At 40.2% G+C, this 24,716-nt stretch overlaps 2 protein-coding genes across 5 annotated transcripts; both read left to right on the top strand.

Annotated features, from left to right (window-relative positions):
• Positions 1-1,778: 1,778 nt before the first annotated feature.
• yju2 (YJU2 splicing factor homolog) lies at positions 1,779-4,777 on the top strand. The gene is made up of 8 exons (XM_061743125.1): positions 1,779-1,916; positions 2,172-2,272; positions 2,622-2,766; positions 2,861-2,995; positions 3,080-3,261; positions 3,451-3,598; positions 3,877-4,048; positions 4,157-4,777. The coding sequence occupies exons 1-8, from the start codon at positions 1,893-1,895 to the stop codon at positions 4,270-4,272; spliced, it is 1,023 nt and encodes a 340-aa protein (XP_061599109.1). The 5' UTR covers positions 1,779-1,892; the 3' UTR covers positions 4,273-4,777.
• Positions 4,778-5,414: 637 nt separating this feature from the next.
• On the top strand, positions 5,415-23,301 carry LOC133462529 (SH2 domain-containing adapter protein F-like). Of its 4 annotated transcripts, none has more exons than XM_061743813.1 (8): positions 5,415-5,599; positions 8,228-8,477; positions 8,689-8,790; positions 8,991-9,153; positions 12,283-12,540; positions 12,643-12,817; positions 14,480-14,599; positions 22,183-23,301. In XM_061743813.1, the coding sequence occupies exons 2-8, from the start codon at positions 8,232-8,234 to the stop codon at positions 22,418-22,420; spliced, it is 1,302 nt and encodes a 433-aa protein (XP_061599797.1). In that variant the 5' UTR covers positions 5,415-5,599; positions 8,228-8,231; the 3' UTR covers positions 22,421-23,301. The 4 variants fall into 4 exon arrangements, with proteins under 4 accessions (XP_061599797.1, XP_061599799.1, XP_061599796.1 ...); XM_061743815.1 differs by having other exon boundaries at positions 5,415-5,637; positions 22,234-23,301; XM_061743812.1 differs by having other exon boundaries at positions 5,415-5,637.
• Positions 23,302-24,716: the final 1,415 nt, after the last annotated feature.

Here is a 24,716-nt window from a genome sequence, read left to right as displayed (position 1 = left end):
ATATATGGCCATGTGCCTGACAGACAGATGTTTGCACACCAAACCAGTCTGGTGACATCCCATTACATGTGAATGACCACAGCACCCATGAGCTCCTCCATTGTCTGCTTAAAAAGACTTTAAGCAAACAGCAACTGAGGGTAGTGGTCAAACAATGACTCGTTTAGTTTGAGATCACGCAATGGGAAAAAAGCATTTTATAGAGGACTTTTGGTATACTTTTGACGGATAAAGATATTTGTAGCAAGGCTAGTGCTACGGGGCCCGACCGACAGGATAGAGAGGACAGGGAGTTTTGTGCAGAACCCTTTATTCGTCAAACACTTCCCAAACACCGCTACACGTGCACAAGCACAGCTCCAGCAGCTCCTCCACATAGCTTCTCAGTCTCTCCCTTATCAAGGCTGGCAGGGTGGAGAGGCTGACGGGCCACACCTGTGTCCCATCAGCCTGAGTGGCTGCAGCTCCTCCACCCTGCCACAACATTATTGGATGTTATTAATTCACTTACCAATACATGTATTCATGTATGTGTATGCTTGAGTAAAATATCTGGCACTGGCATGACAGATGACTTGCGATGGCATTGCAGAACAAAATCTACTGAGTTTTGAATCTTGATGGAAAATACTCCAACTTCCTCCCGCTGCCATCAGACTCCACATCCAGGCCTGCTTACAGTAGCAACGGACAATAACAACAAGATGTGCAATATCTGTCTATCTCATAAACATCCTACCTGCTTTTTTTAACTGTTTTTCTTTTCTTTCTATTACTGCACTACTTTTATTTTCATTCCAATGTATATATTGTTTATATTTTATAATTATATATTTTAAACTTTTTTTACCCTTTCTACCCTTTTTTTACCCTTTCGCTGCATGTGTGTGTTGTGTGTACTCCTGCTGCACGTAGCAAATTACCCCACTGAGGGAGGAATAAAGGACAATCTAATCTAATCTAACTTGCTGCATGGGAGCTGTTGATGTGGAGGAAAACGTATACGGTAAGTAATGAAATCTAATGCAGCGTGTATGAATAGAATAGAATAAGCTTTATTGGCCAAGTATGAACATGCCAAACAGGGAATTTGTCTTTGATTGTTTGGCTCACTGAACCCAGATTTAAATAGTTGCAAACAGTAATAGACAAATGACTCTTATTAGCATATATACAGGACTGTCTCAGAAAATTTGAATATTTTGATAAAGTTCTTTATTTTCTGTAATGCAATTAAAAAAACAAAAATGTTACATTCTGGATTCATTACAAATCAACTGAAATATTGCAAGCCTTTTATTATTTTAATATTGCTGATTAAGGCTTACAGTTTAAGATTAAGATTCCCAGAATATTCAAATTTTTTTAGATAGGATATTTGAGTTTTTCTTAAACTGTAAGCCATGATCAGCAATATTAAAATAATAAAAGGCTTGCAATATTTCAGTTGATTTGTAATGAATCCAGAATGTATGACATTTTTGCATTACAGAAAATAAAGGACTTCACAATATTCTAATTTTCTGAGACAGTCCTGTACAATTAAAAAAAAGTGAAAGGGGCAGCAGTATAAAATGATCCACTATTAAAATAGTATTTTAAAATAGTGGTTTCTTGTTCCTCCCTGTGGACGTTTACTTGAGTAATTTCTGTTTGAGTATGTTCAGTTTTCAAGTGATTTATGTTTTATATCCTAACGTTGAACAGTTGCCAGGCTCGCTGTAGTGGCGGTTCCCCGCCACGTGGGGGCAGCAGCGCAGCAGCTCCGAGCTGGAAACCAACAAACAAGAACCGAGAGTAAATACCGCAGCACCGTTCACCGAACAGACGTGTTCAGTACTTTCTCCTGAGATTTATAGCTTTTTTTCTTGTTATTAACAGCAAAAGCCACAATGTCCGAAAGAAAAGTATTGAACGTAAGTGAAAAAATAAATAATTACCAACGCAAAGTTTCACTTGGGCGTAAGTTATAGAGCATTAGCTGCAGCAGCGACCATTAGCACTGGTGCTAAACTGTTTAGATTAATTGCTTTATTTCCCGAAAAGCTACATGTCTTTATGTAGACGCTGATAAAATATTCACTATTGCTATTTTAAGACGTTCAAATCAAACTCTGTGTGTCTCACGGGACTTTGTTTTAACTTTGTTTTAACTATTTGTTTTCCTGCAGAAATATTACCCTCCGGATTTCGATCCAGCTAAAATCCCCAAACTTAAACTCCCGAAGGATCGTCAATATGTGGTCAGATTGATGGCCCCATTCAATATGCGGTATGTCTGTTTATCCTGGTATCTAAGTGGAGTTTATTTTCAATACACCTTTATAAACAATGCTACTCTCCGTCCAGCCTGACACGCATTTGACTCATGGCAGAGGATAGGAGCTTTTCTGGAAATTTTAAAGATTTTTTTTTTGTCAACAGGGACCCTTTATGTTGAATATTTAATTTGTTCACGCTCAAATCTGTTTTACTGGATGTCATAGGTTTGTAAACTGTCTATCAGAGAAGGGAATTTGGCTATATCTATTTTTTTTTAATATATTTATTTTAATAATTATATGAATTTCTTAGTGGGAGGCTTTTTCTAGCCTCTGCTTATGGAGTGTGTTTATATGCAGGTGCAAAACATGCGGCGAGTACATCTACAAGGGGAAGAAGTTCAATGCACGCAAAGAGACTGTTCAGAATGAGCTCTACATGGGACTGCCGATCTTCCGCTTTTACATCAAATGCACGCGGTGTCTTGCTGAGATTACATTTAAGGTGAGAAGAAGTGCACTCAGAAACTGCAATTCAGTTTGTGCTTCTTGATTTTTCTTGAAGAGTAATTCCATTTACTTTATTGTTGGGATTGTAGACTGACCCAGAAAACACAGACTATGCTATGGAGCACGGTGCAACAAGAAACTTCCAGGCAGAGAAGCTTATGGAGGAAGAAGAGAAGAGAATCCAGCAGGACAGGGAAGACGAGGAACTGAACAACCCCATGAAGGTCAGTTTTTTGAAAGCGATTTGGTGTTTTTATTTCAATTAGCATCAGGACTTTAAAGATGGTCTTTGCTTAATCTTCCACCAGGTTTTGGAGAATCGCACGAAGGATTCCAAGATGGAGATGGAGGTTCTCGAGAACCTCCAGGAACTGAAGGAGCTGAATCAGCGGCAGGCTCGGGTGGATTTCGAAGGAATGATCCACAAATACAGAGAGTTGGAAAAGAGAGAGAAGGAAAGGGAAAAAGAAGAGGATGAGCGTGAAACGCGGTGAGTGAGGAAGGCTAAGGAAGTGTAGCAAGACTGGTGCATAGACAACCAGAGACCTGCTATTTTTGCTAAATCTAGTAATTTGTTTACCATAAAAAAGGCATCCAGCTTCAGTATCTGTTGATTCAGTTTTTTTTTTTAATGATTACTATGAAACCTAAAGCATTTGTTTAAAACATTGTTTAACAGAGAAATGTTGGAGCGTTCTCTCGTGAAAAGACTAAGAGACTCGGACTCTGATTCAGAAAAGGAGGAGGAGAGCAGCCACCACTCGAACAAGTCCAGCGCGGACAAACCAACTGATATTCTCACCACTGACAAACCATCTGAGGGACAGGTTTGTACAGCTGCTTTGGTTCATAAAAAAATGTATCTGCAACCTGTCGGCCATGGATGTCATGGGCCCATCGTCATTCACTCTTCATCCAACTGTTGCTGTTTGTATTCTTATAATCCTTAAAATGCTTAAAATGTATTTTGGTTGTTAATAGGACAATATTTTCAACATCTTGCTATAAAGTGTTACAGGCAGAATTAAAAAAAACATCTGTTCCCTCTGAACAGAGACTCTGATGCAGCAGGAAGTAAATATAGTTTTATGGTGCTTCTCAACAGGGGGAATCAGCTGGAGGAGTAAAGAGAGCGAAGATGGAGAGCTGGGAAAAAAGTGTTGGGACGCTGGGACGTGGAGGAGCGCTCGGCTCCCTGGTGGTGCGAAAGAAACCATCAGAGACAGTAAACAAACCAAATCCAAAGAAGATCATTCCTGCTACCACCTCACAGACAGGTCTCATCCAGTTTATAGCCTCATGATGTCAACCAATGATTCATTGATTTCTTGTTTAAGCCTTCTTTGATATATAAAACACAGTAAATGTCTATTTTGCTTTTACAGATTCAAAGGCATCAACAGCTGATTCTGCAAATACTTCTAAGGCTACACAGAAGGCGTCGTCATCCCTGAGCCTGCTCGGGGCGTATTCAGACAGCGACAGCAGTGACGACAGTTAAATGACAAGAAGATGACTGACACACAGCTGGAGACATTCTACTGTAGGGAACATTATGATATGGACCTTTTTTGTGTCACCACAGAGAAACTAAAATCACATGTAGACCAGTTTGTGAATGACTCTGCTGTCAGCTGTCCTGACACAGTATATTAAAGTCTATTACAGCAGATAACCCAAAAAATTGTTATGCTGTTAATGGAAATTTAATGCAGAAATACTTGTTAAAGTTTGATTTCCATTTTTTACATTCGTCACCCAAGTTTTCCCTGTGTTAATTGAAAATACACTAGGAACCACCTCTGCAAAGTAACTCACAGAGGTTTATAAAAAAAAATCCCCAATGTTGATATTTCCTGTCGTTTGTGACATTTTGTTAAATGGAGAATTCTGCTAAATTTCATGCCGGCTGTGGCATTGAGGAAAGAGTGGTTTTTAAAAAAACTAAAACATTAACTTATGTTGATAGCTGAACTGTACTGACTTCATAATAAAGTAGTGCCCCCAAACCAGTTTCTTTTGATGCATTTGTTTTCAGAGGTGGATGACATGCTTTATAACCCTGCGTGATGGTTGATTCCACAGTTCGAACATTCAACTAAATTTAGTATAAATAAGAGTGGTTTATATTTATGTGCTATAATGAGGGTTTATCAACCACAGTTCTAGACATGGAGAAAGATACACATACAGGACTGTCTCAGAAAATTAGAATATTGTGATAAAGTTCTTTATTTTCTGTAATGCAATTAGAAAAACAAAAATGTCATACATTCTGGATTCATTACCAATCAACTGAAATATTGCAAGCCTTTTATTATTTTAATATTGCTGATTATGGCTTACAGTTTACGATTAAGATTCCCAGAATATTCAAATTTTTTGAGATAGGATATTTGACTTCTTAAGCTGTAAGCCATGATCAGCAATATTAAAATAATAAAAGGCTTGCAATATTTCAGTTAATTTGTAATGAATCCAGAATGTATGACATTTTTGTTTTTGTAATTGCATTACAGAAAATCACAATATTCTAATTTTCTGAGACAGTCCTGTACAATTAATTTTTTATGCCTCATCTGCTATTCACACTCTCATCCAGATGGGGGCAGTATTGCGCACTAAGGCTGGTTTTACTGAACACTAAAAGCCCAGGAGAAGAAGAAGGTTAACTGACCTGACCTCCCTGGCTTAAAAACACTTTAAAAAAAATAAACATGCATTAGTTTCTTTTTTTTTTTAACCTGGATAGAGTGAAAGAGAAGTATATCTGATGATAACCAGGAGTGTGTAACCGCAGCGGGGAAGCGTCCATGCAGAGAAGCGGGGTGAGCTCCAGCTAGCAGCCTAGATTATTTAGAAAGAGGTAAACACACATTTCACGGATAAATGCTTAACTTATATGTGTTATTTTTTGCTTTTATATATTGAGGGTGAATTGTATCCTTGTTCGGGGCAGGGCTGAGAGATGGAGAGGAAACACTTGTCCCGGTGGTGAAGCTCTTTAAAGCCTGATTTATGGTTCTGCGTTAAATCGACGCAGAGCCTACGGCGTACGTTGCGCGTCGCCGCGTACCCTACGGCGTAGGTCTGCGTCGGTGTAACGCGGGACCATGAATCAGCCTTAACTCACCTCCCGTGCTAAGCAGCTGCTCAGTCAGCCATTGTTCACAAGTTTCCTCAAAATGACTTTTATTTATGTTCAAGCTAAAGCTCTGCAGGATATAAGGTTGGATTTACACGTTTGTTTGCATTTTTTATTTTTACCTAATGAGTTAATTTGACTCTTCTGTATTCTAATGTATACTCTTCAACACACAGAGGAGGAGCTTCTTTATCTTTTTTGGAAAGTATTAAACTCAACATTTCTGAAATTGACTCGACATTCAAAACATTGAGTGTCAGGTAATCATCTGACTATAACTCAGCCAGCTGATGATGCCACAAGGTTTCTCAAGAGAGCAGATCAGATACCTTTTGGTAATCAATAAAATACGTTTTTTTTAAAGCATCGCTATTATATTATTATATATATTATACTTACATTTTAAAGAATCTGAGTTAATTTCAATACACAATCATCAGTCTATTGATTTATATCGAATTCCAGTGAAAGATAAAGTGCAATATTTAGGCGTGGATGGTAAAATCAGAGAATAGTTGAAATATACCTCATAAAGATGAGTAAATCTTTACTAGTTTCCTGGTTACATTTAATTAAATAAATTATTCAGACAATTTTGAATCTTATTTGGAAAAATAAACATCTGATAAAAGGGGATGTGGTAAAATCCATAATCGAGGCAGGTGTAGATATAATTACTATGAACAGCATGATTAAGCTCAAATAGTTGCAACAGTTTTTAAAAAATGCAGATGATTTTTGGTTTCATATTCTCTCTAAAGTATTTGTGAAATGTGGTGGAATAGATTTGTTGTTAAGACGTGATTTCTGAATTTCCAAGCTACCAGTTAAGTTGTCAGAGTTTCATCAGCAGGTCATCCTGTACTGGAAATTTAGTCACACATTACAAGTGTGGATATCTGAATAGGGACTCTATTGCCCGAGCTGGAATACAAAAACATGGAGTGATAATACAAAACAAAATACAGGAAGTGATGTATAACAACTTTATTATTATTGCCAAACAGATATAGATTTATGAAAAGTCCCCCGCTGTTCTTAATTTATATGGATGGGATATCAAACTGTGAAAGAACTCTGAAATATGTCAAAACTAAACAAGCATTGACCATATAATACAATCTGAATGTATTGATTTCTGATTAGACCTCTCACAAGTTTATTTTAATAATTTATTTAATTTTATTTTATGTGATGGTTTCATATATGCACAGTTTTATCCAAATATGTTGTTAAAGCTCTGTCTGAAAAATAATATTTCTATATGGGAAAGGTTTTTTCTGTTTTTGAATGTAATGCTAGATTTTGATTAATAAAGTTGGAAAAAAACAAATAATGGATAATGCATTTATTGCAGTTTTGAAGTACTTTTCTCAGGACTTCAGATTTTAAAACCTCCCAGAGCTCTAAGATTTATTCATACGGAAACTTTTTTTCCCTTTCTCTCTTTTCCTTTTTATTGTTTCCTGTCGTTTATTTCTGTCCCGAGTGCAGGGGCAGAGATCCACATGGATGTCCCGGACCGCTTTCTATGTCTTTGTCACTGAAATACCCTTATCTCTCTTCAGGCCAGGTTTTCCTAGGTGTCTAAGGCACAAATGTCTCATGTAGAGGGAACACACGAAGCCTCCTTTACAGACACCTTTACAATTTGAGGCAGCAGCGTCTTTAGTTTGAACACTACAAACGGCACTTTTCAGAGGAAGCTGACTTCCAGCATTTGTATCTGCAAATGTATCTATGTAGTTTCCCACTATTCATGTCCTCAGATCCCCTTAGAAAGGTTGACCGTTTGTAAGTTTAGAGTTTTTGCTCGGCTTCCTGTTCATCATTAAACATCAGACGTGCCCAGATGTTCCACCACTGGGCTTGACAATGACAAACACTTCCTGGAGGCCAAACTTTGCCATAATTCACAGTTGTTTTTTTTTAATGGTACGGACTTGTAAGTACCTGATTTATCTATATTGCTAGGTTGGTTTATTCCAAGTAGGTTGAATTGGCCATGGTGAATTGATTCCTGGTGAGAAGCAAGATTAAGTGCATTACAATGTCTCTGTATGAGGTGGAGGTCAGGAAGCAAACTCGTGTCAACCTGAAATGGGGAACAGGGCTTCTTAGTGACTGTTGGCTTTATTGATGGTGCTAGTATGTCAAGTCAGGTGCTATGCCACAGAGGCCTATCAGTTTGTGTCCCCCGGGAGTGAGAACTGGCTTCAAAAACATGTGAAGAATATAAAATAATAATATAATAATAATAAATATAAAATATATTAACAATAATACATCATGTTTATAATTTCCTCCACAGATCCATGGCAAAGTGGCTGAAGGACTACCTGAGCTTTGGTAGCAGACGTGATCCTCCACAGCCCCCGAGGCCAGATTACACAGAGAGTGAGATTTTGAGAGCCTACAGAGCTCAAAAGGAGCTGGATTTTGAGGATCCGTATCAACACCCAGATAAGGAGCATCAGAATGGGAGTTTCAGTGCCTGTACTGCAACAGTGAGCATCCCCACTTTCCCTTCTTTTGGTTCAGTGGTGCCAAACGCTGTGGAGGTATGACCTGCAGATGTTGACATTTACACACATGTTCAGTTTTTTTTTTTGTTTCTAACACCATGTGTCACCTTTTAAGTTTTTCTTCCTTTCTTTTGTTTTTAGTAAAAGAAACATTTTTTTTTGACCCATGTTCAGGAACGTATGTTCCAAAGGACTTACAGAATTAAACAGGTATTAAAATTGTTTCATGTACATTTGTTATGCTCAGGTAAAAGTCGTGTCTCCAAAGCACAGACTAATTAAAGTGGACTCTCAGGAGTTTGGGCGCTGTAAAATTCCCCTGAGTCCTGTGACTGTTCAAGAAGAACCTGTAAGCATTGAATAAGTCTTGTGCTTCATTTTCTACCTCATCTTTTATGTTATTTCCATTTTCCTGCTCATCCTCTGCCCTGTATCTAAGTTTGTCACCCATTATTATGACCATAGTTGTAGCTGTTTGCCTCAACTCAAATACATGTTTTGTTATCACATTTAATCTGGTTGATGACTTTTGTTTGCTCCTCTACCAAGGTTGTTCCCTCTGCCCCAGAAGCATCAGATACTGACACAGACTACTCTGATCCATTTGACGCACGCCCAAACCCAAGAGTCAGACCAAACTGGGAACCCAAATCGGCACCAACAGAATGCTGCAGCTACATGGAGCCATTTGAGGCCCAGCAGATTATTTCAGGTGCAGTATAAGAGATTTCTTTTCTAAAACTCAACTAAGCTCAAAATAAAATAGAGTAGTTCAGTTGTTTATACACACCAAACATCTATCGTCACCCCCATAAGTGTCTTATCAACTTTGTTTTAAGTCATTTAAAACATGAGCTTTACTGGATCTTACTTTTTCACGTGTATATCAATAAGCTACACTCATGTTTAAACAAAATACCTCCTATTTAATTTCTGAGGTTTTAGATGTCGGGAGATAATCAACAGTTATCAGACGAACAACAGCGTAAGACAAGATTACACCATTCATGTAACATAAAAAAATAAGATTAAGAAATACAGTAGCAGCGTGTGGAAACAGGTACAATCTTACAACTTCCTTGCGAATTAAGAGTGTAAGTAGCATCCAGGTGCTGGTAATCAAATGCATGTGATTAATAGATCCATCAGCAAGGATGAACACTGCTATAAAACCATTGGTTTTGAGCATTTTGCTTGTCTGGACTAGGGATGGGCGGTATAGACTAAAAAATGTATCACGATAATTTCTGGCATTCATCCCGATAACGATAAAAATGACGATAAAAAAAATACCATTTCAACTCCACTTTTTTAAAATATAAATCTATTAGATCCACCATGTTTGTTACACAAAAAACTCATCAACTGGATTCTTTCTTTCTTTCTTTCTTTCTTTCTTTCTTTCTTTCTTTCTTTCTTTCTTTCTTTCTTTCATGCTCATTTCTTTCTTTCTTTCTTTCTTTCTTTCTTTCTTTCTTTCTTTCTTTCTTTCTTTCTTTCTTTCTTTCTTTCTTTCTTTCTTTCTTTCTTTCAGGCTCATTTCTTTCTTTCTTTCTTTCTTTCTTTCTTTCAGGCTCATTTCTTTCTTTCTTTCTTTCTTTCTTTCAGGCTTCTTTCTTTCTTTCTTTCTTTCAGGCTCCTTTCTTTCTTTCTTTCAGGCTCATTTCCTTCCTTCCTTCCTTCCTTCCTTCCTTCCTTCCTTCCTTCCTTCCTTCCTTAAATCCGGCTTTACACAAAAACGTCATCAACGGGAATTTATAATTTTTACCGCAAGATGACAAATTCTTACCGTGGGGAATTTTTTTGACTGTTTATCGTGAACGGTAAAATATCACCCATTCCTAGTCTGGACAATTTAGATGTCTGTCAAGAAGTCAATATCAGCAGTGATCTTAGATGAGCAATTGATGATGCTCATCAGCCTGGAAAGGGTCAGAAAGCTGTTTCACAGAAATTTAGAGGCTGTCATTCTGCGGCTAGAAAGCTTTGTTCACAAATGGAACAAATGTTGGGGACAGTCATGTTGACATCTCAGAGAGCCCACTGTAAGACCATGCACACTGCAAATAACTCAAGAACGGCAGATTCCAGATTCAGCTAAACACTTTTTAACAAGTATCCAGCGCAGTTGTTGAGGGTTTACGAATTGGGCTTGTTCTGCAGAATCATGAGCTGGGCTTCTTACTGTCTTCTTAGTTGATCGAGAACTCCCTTGTGTTGCTGGAGTCAGATATGAGGCCATCTGTCTTGGCAGCTGAAGGTTGACTGAAACTGGGTCATGCAACAGGACAATAATTCATGTCATGTTAGTTAGCCAGCTGACCTTTAAAGACCACGTTGCCTCAGTTTCCCGGTCTTCCAGATTCGCTCTTTACAACATCAGGAAAATCAGACCTTACCTGACAGAACATACGACACAGCTCTTGGTTCAGGTTCTGGGGCCTCATTTATAAAAGAGTGCGTAGGATTCATACTAAAAGTGTACGTGCGCTCAAAAGCCGAAAATGGCATGCGCACAAAAAAATCCTGATTTGTAAAACCATCTGCATGTTCGCAGAAGGTTGCGCACGTGAATTCGCCTCATATCCCGCCCTCTACACGTCCACATTATACCATAAATGGGCAATGCAAAGTACTTGATAACTGTATTTGCATATAAATTAGCCTGCTGAGCATGCGCAGCGGCTTCCTGCAGCCTGTTTCTGCTGTGCGTCAGGATGAATGAGACATGTGTCGAGCCGGTTGTTCTGCCGAGGTGTCCTACCTCGGCAGAAAATACTACAGTACGATCCCTGTTTCTTTTATCTCAGTTTCTTTTTTTTCAAAGGCTTTTTCATGCAAATAGACGATTTAACAGCAGGAATTCAGAATGTGCTTCCACATAGATCTATATGTACGACGCTTCGTCAAATCACGCTTCCACATAGATAAATGCAGGTAGGATGATTTGACAGATGAAAATACCACGCTTCCACATAGACATCAACATTTATCTATGTGGAAGCGTGATCTGACAGGGTATTTTCATCTGTCAAATCATCCTACCTGCCAATATCTATGTGGAAGCGTGATTTGACGGGTTTTTTTCTTCCGCCGAAGCGAATGACTTAAAGCCGTCTAGAACTAAAGAGTTCCTCTACAACAATATGGGACTGATTTATGTCCAACAGAAAAGATTTGCTTAAACTTAATGCTGCTAAAGTCAGTTCCACAAGGTTTTGCCTTATGGGGTTATTGATTATTTAACTTTATCTTTCTTATGTTTTGTTCACTGAGGACACAGCAAAATCTGTTATGTTGTTGTTCATCTGAGGTTGCATGAACCCTGTGTTTCTCAAGTCCAATCCAGAAGGGCCACTCCCCTGCATGTTTAAGAATAACACTGCCTTTACTTAATGCACATGGTTACCCCTCAATTAGTACCAACTGTCCATGTCCAAACTGCAGACAAGAGAAATATCTGCAGAAGAAGAACATCTTTTCAGTTTGGTTGAGGATATTAATCGGCATGATCCGTTCTTGTGTACTATGATGTTTCACATGAAAAAACTTTGGAGATGGGAATCATTTTCAGCTGGACTAAAACCACCTTTGGCAGTTGGACTAATTTTCCTGTTTTCCTTCTCCAACAGATGTTTTCCTCGCATCCCAAAAGTATTCATGTAAAAGTTGCTGAACTTATAAATATATACTAACTGGGTCGTTGTCTGCTTTCTTCACAAAATTGTCAAGCTTTAATTTGCCCTGTATTAGTGGTTGCATGTATTTAATGAAAGGAATCGTAGTATTTACGTGCTTCTGCAAACTCAACCAAAGTGTTAACTCTCACATTCCTGTGCAGAACTGCAGAGCAGCGTGATGACTAACAGGTCTGGAAGTGGAGATGGCAGCCAGCTATACGATAACCCTTACGAGGAGAGAAGCCGCCACCACCATCGAGTCGCTCCACCGGCACAACAGCAAACCCAGCGGAGTGAGGCCGACCTCGCCTTGATGGACGGCAGGGAGAGCAAGCTGCCACAGGATGACGAGAGGCCGGCGGATGAGTACGACCAGCCCTGGGAGTGGAAGAAAGATAACATCTCGAAAGCTCTAGCAGGTAAACGTAATTTGGGTTGTTCTTTTTAACGTAGCAATTCTATGGCAAGCCCCCCTTCAGCTAACTTTTGACCAAAGTATCGTTCCGTCTGTCTGACCACAGTTCAGTTTGAAGGGGCAGAAAGGGAGCGCTCGCGAACTCAGACAGAACAGGTCAGGTTTACCAAGGCCGGCACCGCATCCACCAGCTCAGACTTACCCACGCTCCGTCTCGGTGGCGACACGGCTCCTTTTCTGGGAGAGAGAGTGGATCCATTTCTGCCTCTGGAGAAGCAAATGTAAGTTCACATCTGAAGTGTTAATTTCACTGTTTTGGGGGGTTTTTTTCTTTCAAAAGAAAAGTTCTGAAACTTTAATCTTTTGTATTAATGATTCTGAGATGCTATCAAACCCTAATTCACATTCTGGTTCATCAAATAAATTCATAGGACCTCCCCAATTACTAATATGGCACTTTTACATCTGTACCTACTCGGCTCTACTCATCTCAGCTCGTCCATAACATTTCACCTGGAGCAGAAGTAGGAGCTTGGTGCGAAGCTGTTGTGACGTATTTGATTGTGTGATCTAAACGAAGAAGAGAACAACACTAAAGATGTAGAACATGGAGGAGATGATATATGTGCTGCTGGGCCTGTGACTTGTGTTCAATATCAAGTTAATAAATTAGAGTGAGAGAAGCTTCAAGTGGCAACGCTTTTTAATTTTCTTTAGTTTGTCTCTACGCTGCTGAAAAAAACGTTGGTAGCCGCGAGCAGCTATGAAGTGACAGAGCTCCTGGTGGATCTTGTCGTTCCTTATCACTCGTCTAGATCCCTTTTTAATTCTCTCCTCAGCCACCAGGTTTATGAAAATCTGAACCTTAGAGTTGGATCACCAAACAGACTTTTGCGCTGCCATTGCCTGTCGAATAAAATGAACAAGAAGCCGTCAGAGTTGCTCTTTCACTGATGTCACATCCTGACTCAGACGTCTGACTCCAACCCCCCGACAAATCGGTGGCCTGTAGTGTGATGATCTCAGATACAACCGACTCAGCCGCTTAGAACCTCGGCAGAATAGATACAGAAAAAGTATCTACTCGGCACGTTAGACCCCTAGTGGGAAAGAGGCGAGGCGAACCGGGCTGAGTAGGTGCTAGTGGAAAAGCCCCATAAGGTACTACTCTAAAATCACCAAAGTTATTTACTCATAAGCTACATTTTTATCTATACACACTGCTCTATCTGAAGCTGATTCTATATATTTATATACAAAAGATTTAATGAAGGTAATGACAACAGTTTTGGGCTAACAACAAATATATAATAAAGTATTCTATTCTATTCTAAACACAGACAGAGGTGATCATTTATTTTTCTTAAACATCTGTAATGGCATACATACCACCAAGTGTACCATCTGCAAATCTCTAAGAACACAGTGGCCTGTAAATTTACATCTAATGATCAAATGATTAATATACACGTCCCAACTACTTAACTACTGCCCACCAAGCAGCATATTTGATCATTAAGTATAAATATGCTTTTTTTTTTCTTTTTTGATCTTGCAGAGTAGTCCTGCAGCTTGGTGATTAGCACTGTCCAATAAACGGTTATAGATAATGGATGGACTCGCATAACCAACTCAAATTTCAACTTTTAAGTGGTGTAATGTAATAGAGGAAATGTAAACTTATTAAATCCTACCCCACCTCCGTGTTTTAATCAAAAGTTGACAAAGTGTGTCTGTTTGTTTTTTTTTCTCAAATGTTTCTCTAATGTGTAAATATCAAAATCCCACATAAACACAATTAAAGTGCTCAGACATCGATCTGAAGTGCACTCAAACAGACTTAGAAAGCCGCAGGGTTGCACAACAGAAGAGGTCCTGTTACTTTTATGGAGAAGTAATTAAACCTGGCTCTCCTTCTCGTGCTCACTCCCGGATACCTGCAGTTGGTACCACGGAGCCCTGAGTCGCTCAGAAGCCGAGTCTCTTCTGACCCTGTGCAAGGAGAGTTCCTACCTGGTGAGGAACAGCCAGACCTGCCGGAACGACTACTCGCTCTCCATCAGGTACATCCTCCTGGTTAAATCTCACCTAACTCAGTTGCTGATTGATTGTTTTTCATTTCTTCCCGGCTTGATTATTGTACTTCTGTTTTTACTTGTTTTAACAATTCAACTCTTTATCGGACCCAGATCGTTCACACATCCCGCAGCAAGACTTTTAACAAGAACTCCTAGAACAGCGCTCATCAATCCGGTTTTAGCTTCACTTCACTGATTACCTGTCAAGTTTAGAACTTATTTTAATATTTTGTTGCTAAGCTTTAGAGTTTTACAAAGTCAGGCCCCTCTATACATTACAGTCCTCTTTTGTTTTGATATTTTTATTAGGGGGTAAGGCACAGTTGAACAGGAATAAACAAAAAAAAAGATATACAGTCTACCTCCTTTTTTTTTTTTTTTTTTTTTTTTTTGGGATTAGGAACAGAACAAAAAATCCACACAAAACAATGACAAATACACGAAAATTATTATATTCTTATATATAAGTAATATTTAAGTATTTAAGCTAAACAGTATGAATTAAAAAAATAGATGAGTAAAAAGGGGGGGAAAAAAAAAAAAAAGTAAATAAAAAGATAAATAAAAAGGAGGAAGAAAGAGAGGAATGAGAGAAGAGAGGGAGGGGGGGGGATCCGTCAATCAGGAGGCAGGGACTGGAGAGAGTGGAAGAATGTAAGAAAGGGAAGCCACTTATTATAAAATTTGTTGCAACTACCCTTCAGTGAATATTTAATCTTTTCCAGCTTCAGAAAAAACATGGTGTCGTTGAGCCACTGGGTACTAGAAGGAGCCTTAGTCGACTTCCAGTGGAGAAGAAGGTGGCGTCTTGCCAGTAAGGAAGTAAAAGCCAAAATGTCTATTTGGTTTGAAGTAAACCGGCCATGGTCCTCTGGGAGCCCGAATATGGCAACATGGGGGGAGACTTTTATATTCACCGAGAGTATTTTTGACATGGTGTCAAAATAATTCGACCAAAAGCGAGAAAGTAGTGGGCAAGAGTAAAACATATGGGCTAAATTGCAGGACGAGGCATGACATTTGTCGCATTCGTCAGTGACACTGGGATAGATCTGTGAGAGTCGAGCTTTAGAAAAGTGGACTCTAAACAGTACTTTAAACTGTATAAGTGTAAGACGAGCGCAGGATGAACTTGTGTAAAATTTTTTAAGAGCAGCGTCCCACCAGTCATCCTCCAAATTTAGATCCAGTTCATCTTCCCAGACAGCCCTAACTTTAATAACTGGAGAGAGATCGAAAGACAGAAGGTCATCGTAAACCTTAGAGATCAGTGATTTTTGAAGTGGATCATGGTTTAAAAGCACCTCCCACTGTAGAGTCGGCGGAGAGGATGGAAAAACTGGAAACAAAGCTTTGGCGCAGTGTCTAATCTGAAAGTATCGAAAGAGATGAGAAGGCGGGAGATTAAATTCACCTGAGAGATCTGCAAAGCTGCGAAAGATACCATCCTTGTAAAGATCTCCAAAACTTTTCAGGCCCTTGTTATGCCATATGAGAAAGGTTGAATCTGTAAGCGGAGGTCGAAATAAATGATTGTTCAGTAATGGAGCTAAAGTAGATGCTGACTTAAATTTGAAGTGTTTCCTAAATTGATACCAAATTTTAAGTGTGGAGTGAACCACTTGATTATTTGTAAAGACAGAGAGGTTGGATGGAATAGATGAGGTAAGTAGAGCAGCTAAAGAGGATGAAATGCATGACTGTGCCTCCAATTTACACCATGGCATATTCACCGATTTGAACCAAAATGAAATTTTTTGAATATGTGCTGCCCAATAATACAGTTGGAAATTGGGAAGTGCCAGTCCGCCATTGAATTTACATCTCTGAAGTGTGGATTTGCGGATTCTAGGAGCCTTCCCACACCATAAGAAGTCAGAAATAGTTTGATCAATTATTTTAAAAAAGTGTTTTGGTAAGAAAAGTGGAAGACAATGGAACAGAAATAGAAATTTGGGCAAAATATTCATTTTAACTGCGTTAATTCTTCCAATTAATGAAAGAGGTAAGCTTTTCCATCTATGGAGGTCAGATTTAATTGTAGACATTAAAGGTGAGAGATTAGCAGAAAAAAGAGAGCTTAACGCTCTGGTTACGTTGATCCCAAGATACCTAAAGCCGGAAGGACTAATCTTAAAAGGGATATCTGACTGTACGAGCTGTGTTGCTGAGTCATTAATGGGATAGCATTCACTTTTAGATACGTTCACTTTATAGCCTGAGAAAGACCCGAATCTCTGGAAAGCAGATAAAATTGAAGGAATGGAGAGGACAGGATCGGAGACATATAACAGTAAGTCATCAGCGTAAAGTGACAGCTTATATTCTGTTCCCAATCGGGAGATCCCAGTAAAAGTGGGGGAGGACCTCAGAAAGATTGACAGGGGCTCTATAGCTAGTGCGAATAATAGGGGAGAGAGGGGACACCCCTGTCTGGTGCCACGGGCTAGAGTAAAAAAATTGGACTGAATGCCATTAGTGGAAACGCTTGCTTGTGGAGACGTGTAAAGGAGACGAATCAAAGAAATGAACCCATTCCCCAGCCCAAACTTCTTCAGTACAGTAAATAAATAGTCCCATTCAATCCTATCAAATGCCTTTTCAGCATCGACCGAGATTACGACTTCAGGTGTTGTGGTGACAGTTTTAGAGTGAATAATATTTAAAAGTGTCCGCACATTAAAGAATAACTGTCGCCCCTTAACAAATCCTGTCTGTTCATTTGAGACAATAGTTGGCACAATGTTCTCCAAGCGATAAGCCAAGGCTTTAGCAAGGATCTTAGCATCTACATTTATTAACGAAAGAGGTCTGTATGAGCCGCAGAGAGTTGGATCCTTATCTTTTTTTAAGAGGAGACTTATGGAGGCTTGCCTTAAAGTGGGAGGGAGAGTGCCATGTTCCAGTGATTCCTTATAAACAGCATGCAATAAAGGGGACAATTTATCCTGAAATTTCTTAAAAAATTCCACTGGAAATCCATCAGGGCCAGGAGCTTTGTTATTTTGCATACTTCTCACAGCGAGATTAATTTCTTCTACCGTTAATGGCGAGTCAAGATTTTTAGCAGCATCGGAGCCTATAACAGGAAAGTTGAGGCTATCTAAGAATGAATTCAATTCAGTGGAGCCAGATGGAGATTCAGACGTATATAAAGAGGAATAAAATGAGTGAAAGACAGAATTAATGGTGGTGGGATCCTGATGCAATGAGCCTGATGAATCTTTTATCTGAAGGATCATACGTGAGGCTGCCTGGCGACGTAACTGATGAGCCATGAGCCGACTTGCCTTGTCTCCATGTTCATAATATACGGAGCGTGATCGTAAGAGAAGTCGCTCTGCGTCATTAGTGGTAAGGAGATCAAATTCAGTCTGTAAATCGACACGTTGCTTAAGAAAACTGGGAGAGGGGCAAGTAGCAAGTTGTTGGTCCAATTTTGTGATCTTAATAGAGAGTTCTTGTAATTTGGCTTTCCGGGACTTATTCAAGTGAGCAGAGAAGGAGATAATTTGTCCCCGCAAATATGCTTTTAATGATTCCCACAGCAGTGAAGATGAAATTGGTTCCATATCATTTTGATTTATAGAGATGTAATCATCAATTTTAGTTGTAATAAAATTGGTGAACTTATCATCTGAGAGAAGTAATGTATTGAACCTCCAAGATGTTGAGTAGCGTGGCTGTGAAGAGAACTGAATATCCAAAGAAAGAGGAGCGTGGTCGGAGATCACAATAGGATGATAATCAACAGACAGTACTTTGGGAATTAGTTTAGCATCAATAAAATAATAATCAATCCGAGAGAAAGATTGATGCATCTGAGAAAAGAAGGAATATTTTTTGGTACAAGGGTTATAAAATCTCCAAGGATCGGTGCAACCGTTCTTGGACACAAAATCTGAAAGAGACCTCGACATTGAAGAAGGAGTCAGATTTCGTGGGCTGGAGCGGCCTAGTTTGGGGTCAATTACGCAGTTCATATCCCCGCCAATTATAAGAAGACTGTCGTTCAATGAGGGGAGACATTCAAAAAGCTTGTTCATAAAGTGTGGGTTGTCAAAATTGGGGGCATATATATTAACTAATAATATGGGAATATGAAATAACGTACCCGCCACAATTAAGTATCTGCCGTTTTTGTCTGAAATCACCTTAGATGCTGAAAACTGCATTGACTTACCAATTAATATAGCAACCCCCCTGGCCTTAGAGTTGAAATCAGAATGAAACACCTCAGAAACCCAGGGACATTTAAGTCTGACCTGGTCTTTGGTGCGCATGTGGGTTTCCTGAAGGAACACTAAGTCAGCTTTAAGACGTCTCAGGTGAGCAAATATTCTCGATCTCTTAATTGGACTCCCCATGCCTTTAATATTCCAGCTCAACAACCTCACAGAAGTACCAGTATTAGTGGCCATATGTTAAATTCCTAAAGATAGAGATGTACCGAATGCGGATCCCCAAGGAAGGAAAGGAAAGAAAGGGATGGAGGGAGGAAAGAAAGAAAGAAAGAGAAAAGAAGAAGAAGAAGAAAAAAAAAAAAAAGGGGAGAAAAAAAAAATAAATAAATAAATAAATAAAAAAAGGGGAAAAATTGAAAACAACAACAAACTTAACCTACTGAACCCCCCACCCCCCACCCCCCAATTGCACTTACAACGACCCCATCCCCAAACGATGGAGAACCCAGTGCAAACTCCAGAAGGAGTCAGATCCCTGAAAAGAACACTTACGGCTTTAAGCATAACTAACAAGATAATAACTAACAAGCTTCGTGTTGAGCTCCTGCAAGCCCAGCAACATTAACAGAGAGGTACAACCAATCACGACCAAGTTAAACTGAAAACCACATACCGTGTATATATGGGAGAGAGAAAAAAAAAAAAAAAAAAAAAAAAAACCGACACTGATGAACTGAAAAAAGTTCAACTAGACTTTGAGCGACGTGATGAAAGCGCTGGCCTCCTCTGCCGACCTGAACTCCCTTTCTGCGCCGTTGTGAGTGATGCGGAGGCGGGCGGGGTACAGCAGACCGTAGCGGATCCCCGGGATCTCGCGGAGCCGGCGGCGGACGTCATTAAAGGCGGCTCGGGCACGGGCCGTCTTCTGGGTGTGGTCGGGAAAGACAGAAAAAGTCAACTCTCCACACGTAATCCGTTGCTGAGCCCTGGCTCGGCGCAATATATCCACACAGTCTGTATGATAGTGCAGACGGGCGATGATGGGACGAGGGCGCTCTCCGGCCTTCGGCTTCGGCTGGAGGGTGCGGTGCGCCCGGTCCAGGAGAGGCTCCTTCTCCAGGCTGAAAGCCTCCTTGAGCAGAGAGGGAATATCCGTAACAGCAGAAGAGGTGGAAAAATCTTCAGGAATTCCCACGATTTGTATGTTATTGCGCCGGGATCTCGCCTCCAGATCCTCGCATTTACCATCCAGCCTCATCAGTTCAGCTGACAGATGCTCCACTTTAGCCTGTAAGGTTGTGATGTCATCGGTGCAGGATGAAAGAGATGTTTCCATTTCAACCACGGTGTTCTTCAGAGCGCGCACATCAGACTGGATGTTTGTAATGCTTTTTGATAATTCCGACTTCACCGCTTGCAGCTCAGTCTTGATGCTCGACAGGTTTTCATTTAAAGCAGCCTGAAGCTCCGCTTTAAAAACAGCCGCCATCTCAACGCGGAGTGATGCGAGCAGCTCGGCCTTAAAGTCGTGTGAAGGAGCGGCCCCGGCGGCCTCGGCCAGGCTGGACGGGGGGTCACCACGAGGCGGGGATGCTGCGTGCGGAGAGGGCCGCGGCGGTGGTGCGGATGGTTTGAGTTTTGGAGGCATTTTGGTCGGCAAAAATACGGGGCCAAAGTAGAATAATGAAGGTCGGGAAAAATAAACCGAAGGAAGATGAAAAAGCTGTACCAAAAATAGATATTTTTAAAGGTTGTTGCAGGAGCTCAAAAAAACACGTCCTAGTCCATTAGTCGCTACACCGGAAGATTACAGTCCTCTTTACCCCGGACTTATCTAGCCGCTCTCTCCGTTCCTTGGGTCAAAACCTCCTCATGGTCCCTAAAACACATTTTAAAACTCGGGGGACGTGTCCTCTCAGGCTGTGGAATGCCCTGTCCCTGAACCTGCGTGCTGTTAAATCTGTTGTTTTTAAAAACAGCTGAAGATGTTTTTATTTAGACAGGCGTTTAGTTTTATGGGTTAACTAGCCTTTATTGTAGTTGATTTGACTTCATCTTATTGTTTGTATTTATCATACGCTTCTTAGTTATGTATTTGTGTTCCTTTGTGAAGCACTTAATTATTTTTATCAGTAAAAAGTGCTATATAGATAAAGTTGACTTACTTATTTAGAACATGGGCAGTCACTTGGTCCTCGTGCTCTTTAACTGTCCACAACCTTTTTGCATAACAGTGGGTTTTTTTCAGGGGATTTTTTTTTCCCATTTTACTGCACTCAACGAAAGAAGAACTAAGTTTAATACAGTTTTCCCCGTTATTCTGTATTTTGATTGTTGCGCTGTTGCCCGATTCAAGTCCACAGGTGTTTCTTGTCTCAATTCTGTCTATTTCTATTTCTCTCTCTATTCCACCCCTGTTTTTTATTCTTGCAAGAATGCTTTATGGCTGTTTTGTCAGTTTGTTTTCACAAAACAATATTTTTATTTGAGGATTGCGTAAGATATTGGATAGAGCAGAACGTAAAATGAGTAATAAATGCCTTTGGCACATCTGATATGATCATGTTTGGACATGAAAAGCATTTCTTGGCATATTACAGCATTTATTATGACAACAACAAAAACATCTGCACTTTCATATTTAAGATGTTAATTACTGGAATCTTCCAGCAGAAAAATCGATTACAAACTTTCAAAATTTCAATATTTGCCTCAAACTTTCAATTGAAAACAAACTGCAGAGTGGTTGACTCTTGATATACAAAACTGTATTGTTTGAATGCAACGATGCATCTTTAAGCAAAACTTAAAGGGGACCTATTATGAAAAACACGTTTTCTCTTGCATTAACATATATAAAGTGGTCTCCCCTCAGCCTGCCAACTCAGAGAAGGAGGAAAGCAACCAAATTCTGCAGTGTCTGTACAGCCGCCCGGATGATCAATCCAGTGTGATGTGGCTGCTCCCGTCGTTACGTAACGACGGGAGCAATGTGTGAAACCACGCGCACAACTAACTCTGGCCGGAACAACAACTCCGCCGGCCGGAGCTTCCGCCATTTTCTACACCTCATTCAGGCAGCCAATCAGCACAGTGCCTCATTATCATAGCCTCCCCTCCCACTCAGAATCCCACATACATAATGAGGTTAGAGACTGGGATGCTAAAGACATTCCTCAGAGGCTGAATTTCTAATTTATTTAGCAAAAAAAATCAAAAGCTTGTTTTTAAGACATTCAAGACCTGTTTAAAATAGGTGTTAGATGCCACAATAGGTTCCCTTTAATGTGTCAGTCTAAGACTGCTCCAGCTCAGAGTTCAGTCACTTTTGTTCCCAGAGTTAAAAGTTCTGCAAAGAAACATAAATTACCACATTTCTCCCAGATCAGAACAACGTTTGTCACGTTGGACTCATCGATCCATCTCTCTCTTCAGGAGCTGCAAAGGCTTCATGCACATGAAGTTCACCCAGTCTGCGGACGGATGTTACGTCCTTGGGGAAAACAGTCCCCCCTTCTGCACCATCTCCGAGGTCATCCACTACTACACCACACACAAGCTGCCCATCAGAGGAGCGGAGCACATGTCTCTGTTGTATCCTGTCATAGTGCAGACCCTCTGACACCGACGCATACACACTGTTTCTCCTGGTGCTACTGAAAACAACATATACTCAACATTTACTCATTCTTCCTACCACTATTGCATATTTTTTCACAGTCACTCTACCTGCTACGCTTTTAAGAGATTGGGCTCTTTGGTGCCAAGCCCCCCCCACCCACCCCAGTTTTTCCACTGGCAGCTCAATCAGAGTACTTCAGTTTAAAAAACAAAAATAAATCAGGAACCACTTAAGATGGCATTGATTTCTGAGTTTGTTCAAAAAAAAAAAAAAAAAAAGTGGTCTTGACATAGAATGATTTATATCCTGTTAATTGCAGATTTGCCTCTGTGGCTGTCAGAAGAGGAACTTTAGCTTGTGCCAATAATCTAGATAAATATTTTCCCACCGGCATTATTTTCATGCCAAACAAAAGACCAAAAAAAAGAAAGAAAGAAAGACAACGTTTAGGTGTGAAGGTCAGCTAGATTTAGGTGGTTGAAAGATGCAGTTGAAAGCGTCCTGCAGCTACAGACACTTTTATTGCCCTTTTAGGTGTCAGTTACACTACGAACCAAACGCTCGACTCTTAACCGGGGGCATCTCGTGGCTCCTGGGTTTCTCTCCGGGCGTTTCAGAGACCTGTGAATGTTCTTTGATGCTCCAAGTGTTTGCTATGCAGTGTTCTGGGTTCATCATGTTGATGTGTGAATGATACAGATTGATAGATATGACTTAATACTCCTGCATTACTAGTTTAGAGGATGATAACCACAGTACTATGCTGAAAATTTACATCTTTGTGATCCTGATTATTAAAGACCCTTTGTCAGTGTATTTACTGTGCTGTTTTATAAGATTTTAAATATCAACTCAAAATAAAGGTGTTGTTTGTTTTCAAACTGTGTATGTTGTATAATTTTACACTGTATAAAATTTTGATCTTGTCTTTTATTAAATGAGGTGGGGACTGCCACCTGTTGGTTGGTGGGGTTTGGGGTTTAAGTTGTCCTCATCACAATTGTTTTATCATTAAAACAAAACACAGGAAGTCTTCTTTGTGGCAGTTACTGTAACAGAGTGAAATGGTGTACATAAAGCTCAAAAATGGCCTAGATAGTGGTGGAATTAAATGTAAAGTGAATTTGAAGGTAAATTAAAACGGCTGCTCTTGAATAAGTAGCATGTTTTCACAGCAACAGAAAGATCTTGTCCATTTGCATCACACAAGCACTTTGGGAATCATTTGGGATGCGGCTCATATTATTTTTAATTTTTTTTTTTTTTTAATTTTTTTTTTTCACCTTGTCTGCACACATATTATTGATTGATACCATGAAGGTAGAAACCAAAGGTATATATATGTGCATTATTACTATATTTAATATATATACATATATATACGCATACATATGCGTACACATACATAAATATACACATACAAACCCCGTGTTTTTTTGTTTTTTTTTGGGGGGGGGGTGACGACATCCACTGCCAATCCAGGAAGCAGGAACACACGGAAACACACGTCAAGCACTGGAAATCTGCAACAAAAAACCACAAACAAAACACGAAACCGGCACGGAGCCGACCAAAACATGAATCGACCCAAATCTTGAGATCTGATCGCAGTCTGAGCTAAGCTACCGCTACCTAACCCCAAAAACTACAGAGCAAGCATGCAGGTGAACAAGCCTGTGTGTGTGTGTGTGTGTGTGTGTGTGTGTGTGTGTGTGTGTGTGTGTGTGTGTGTGTGTGTGTGTGTGTGTGTGTGTGTGTGTGTGTGTGTGTGTGTGTGTGTGTGTGTGTGTGTGTATATATATAAAATAAACCAAACAAAGCTCCACCTGAAGTGTATCTATAGTGGGGGAGGGGGGGGAGCAACCCCGCCACCCGCGAGACCAGAGGCCGACACGGAAGAACCCGGAACCCAGGCCACCGGCAACCCCACAGAGGGGAGAAGTAGGAGGGAGGCAACCCACTGCCTGCGAGGCGGTGGGTTGCCCCTTTCCGCGCCGAAGGGGCCCCTTCGGCGCGGAAAGAAGCAGCCAGGGATCCCGCTGCGGCGGACCGCGACCCAGGCCATCCCCGGCCACCCGGTCCGGGCCGGACACGTGGCTCTTGAATAAGTAGCATGTTTTTACAGCAACAGAAAGATCTTTTCCATTTGCATCACACAAGCACTTTGGGATGCGGCTCATATTATTAACAGATAAGGTTCCTTGTGCAGCTCTGATCAGCGGGTAGAGCGACACATCTTGAATTATTGTTGGCCAAGTCACTGAACCCCTGACATGCTCGTCGCCGTGTGATGTTA

The sequence above is a fragment of the Cololabis saira genome, chromosome 16 (genome assembly GCF_033807715.1).
Source record: "Cololabis saira isolate AMF1-May2022 chromosome 16, fColSai1.1, whole genome shotgun sequence".
In the NCBI taxonomy this organism is placed as follows: Eukaryota; Metazoa; Chordata; class Actinopteri; order Beloniformes; family Belonidae; genus Cololabis; species Cololabis saira.
Note: the sequence above shows the minus strand (reverse complement) of the source record. Positions and strands in the feature narration are given on the sequence as shown.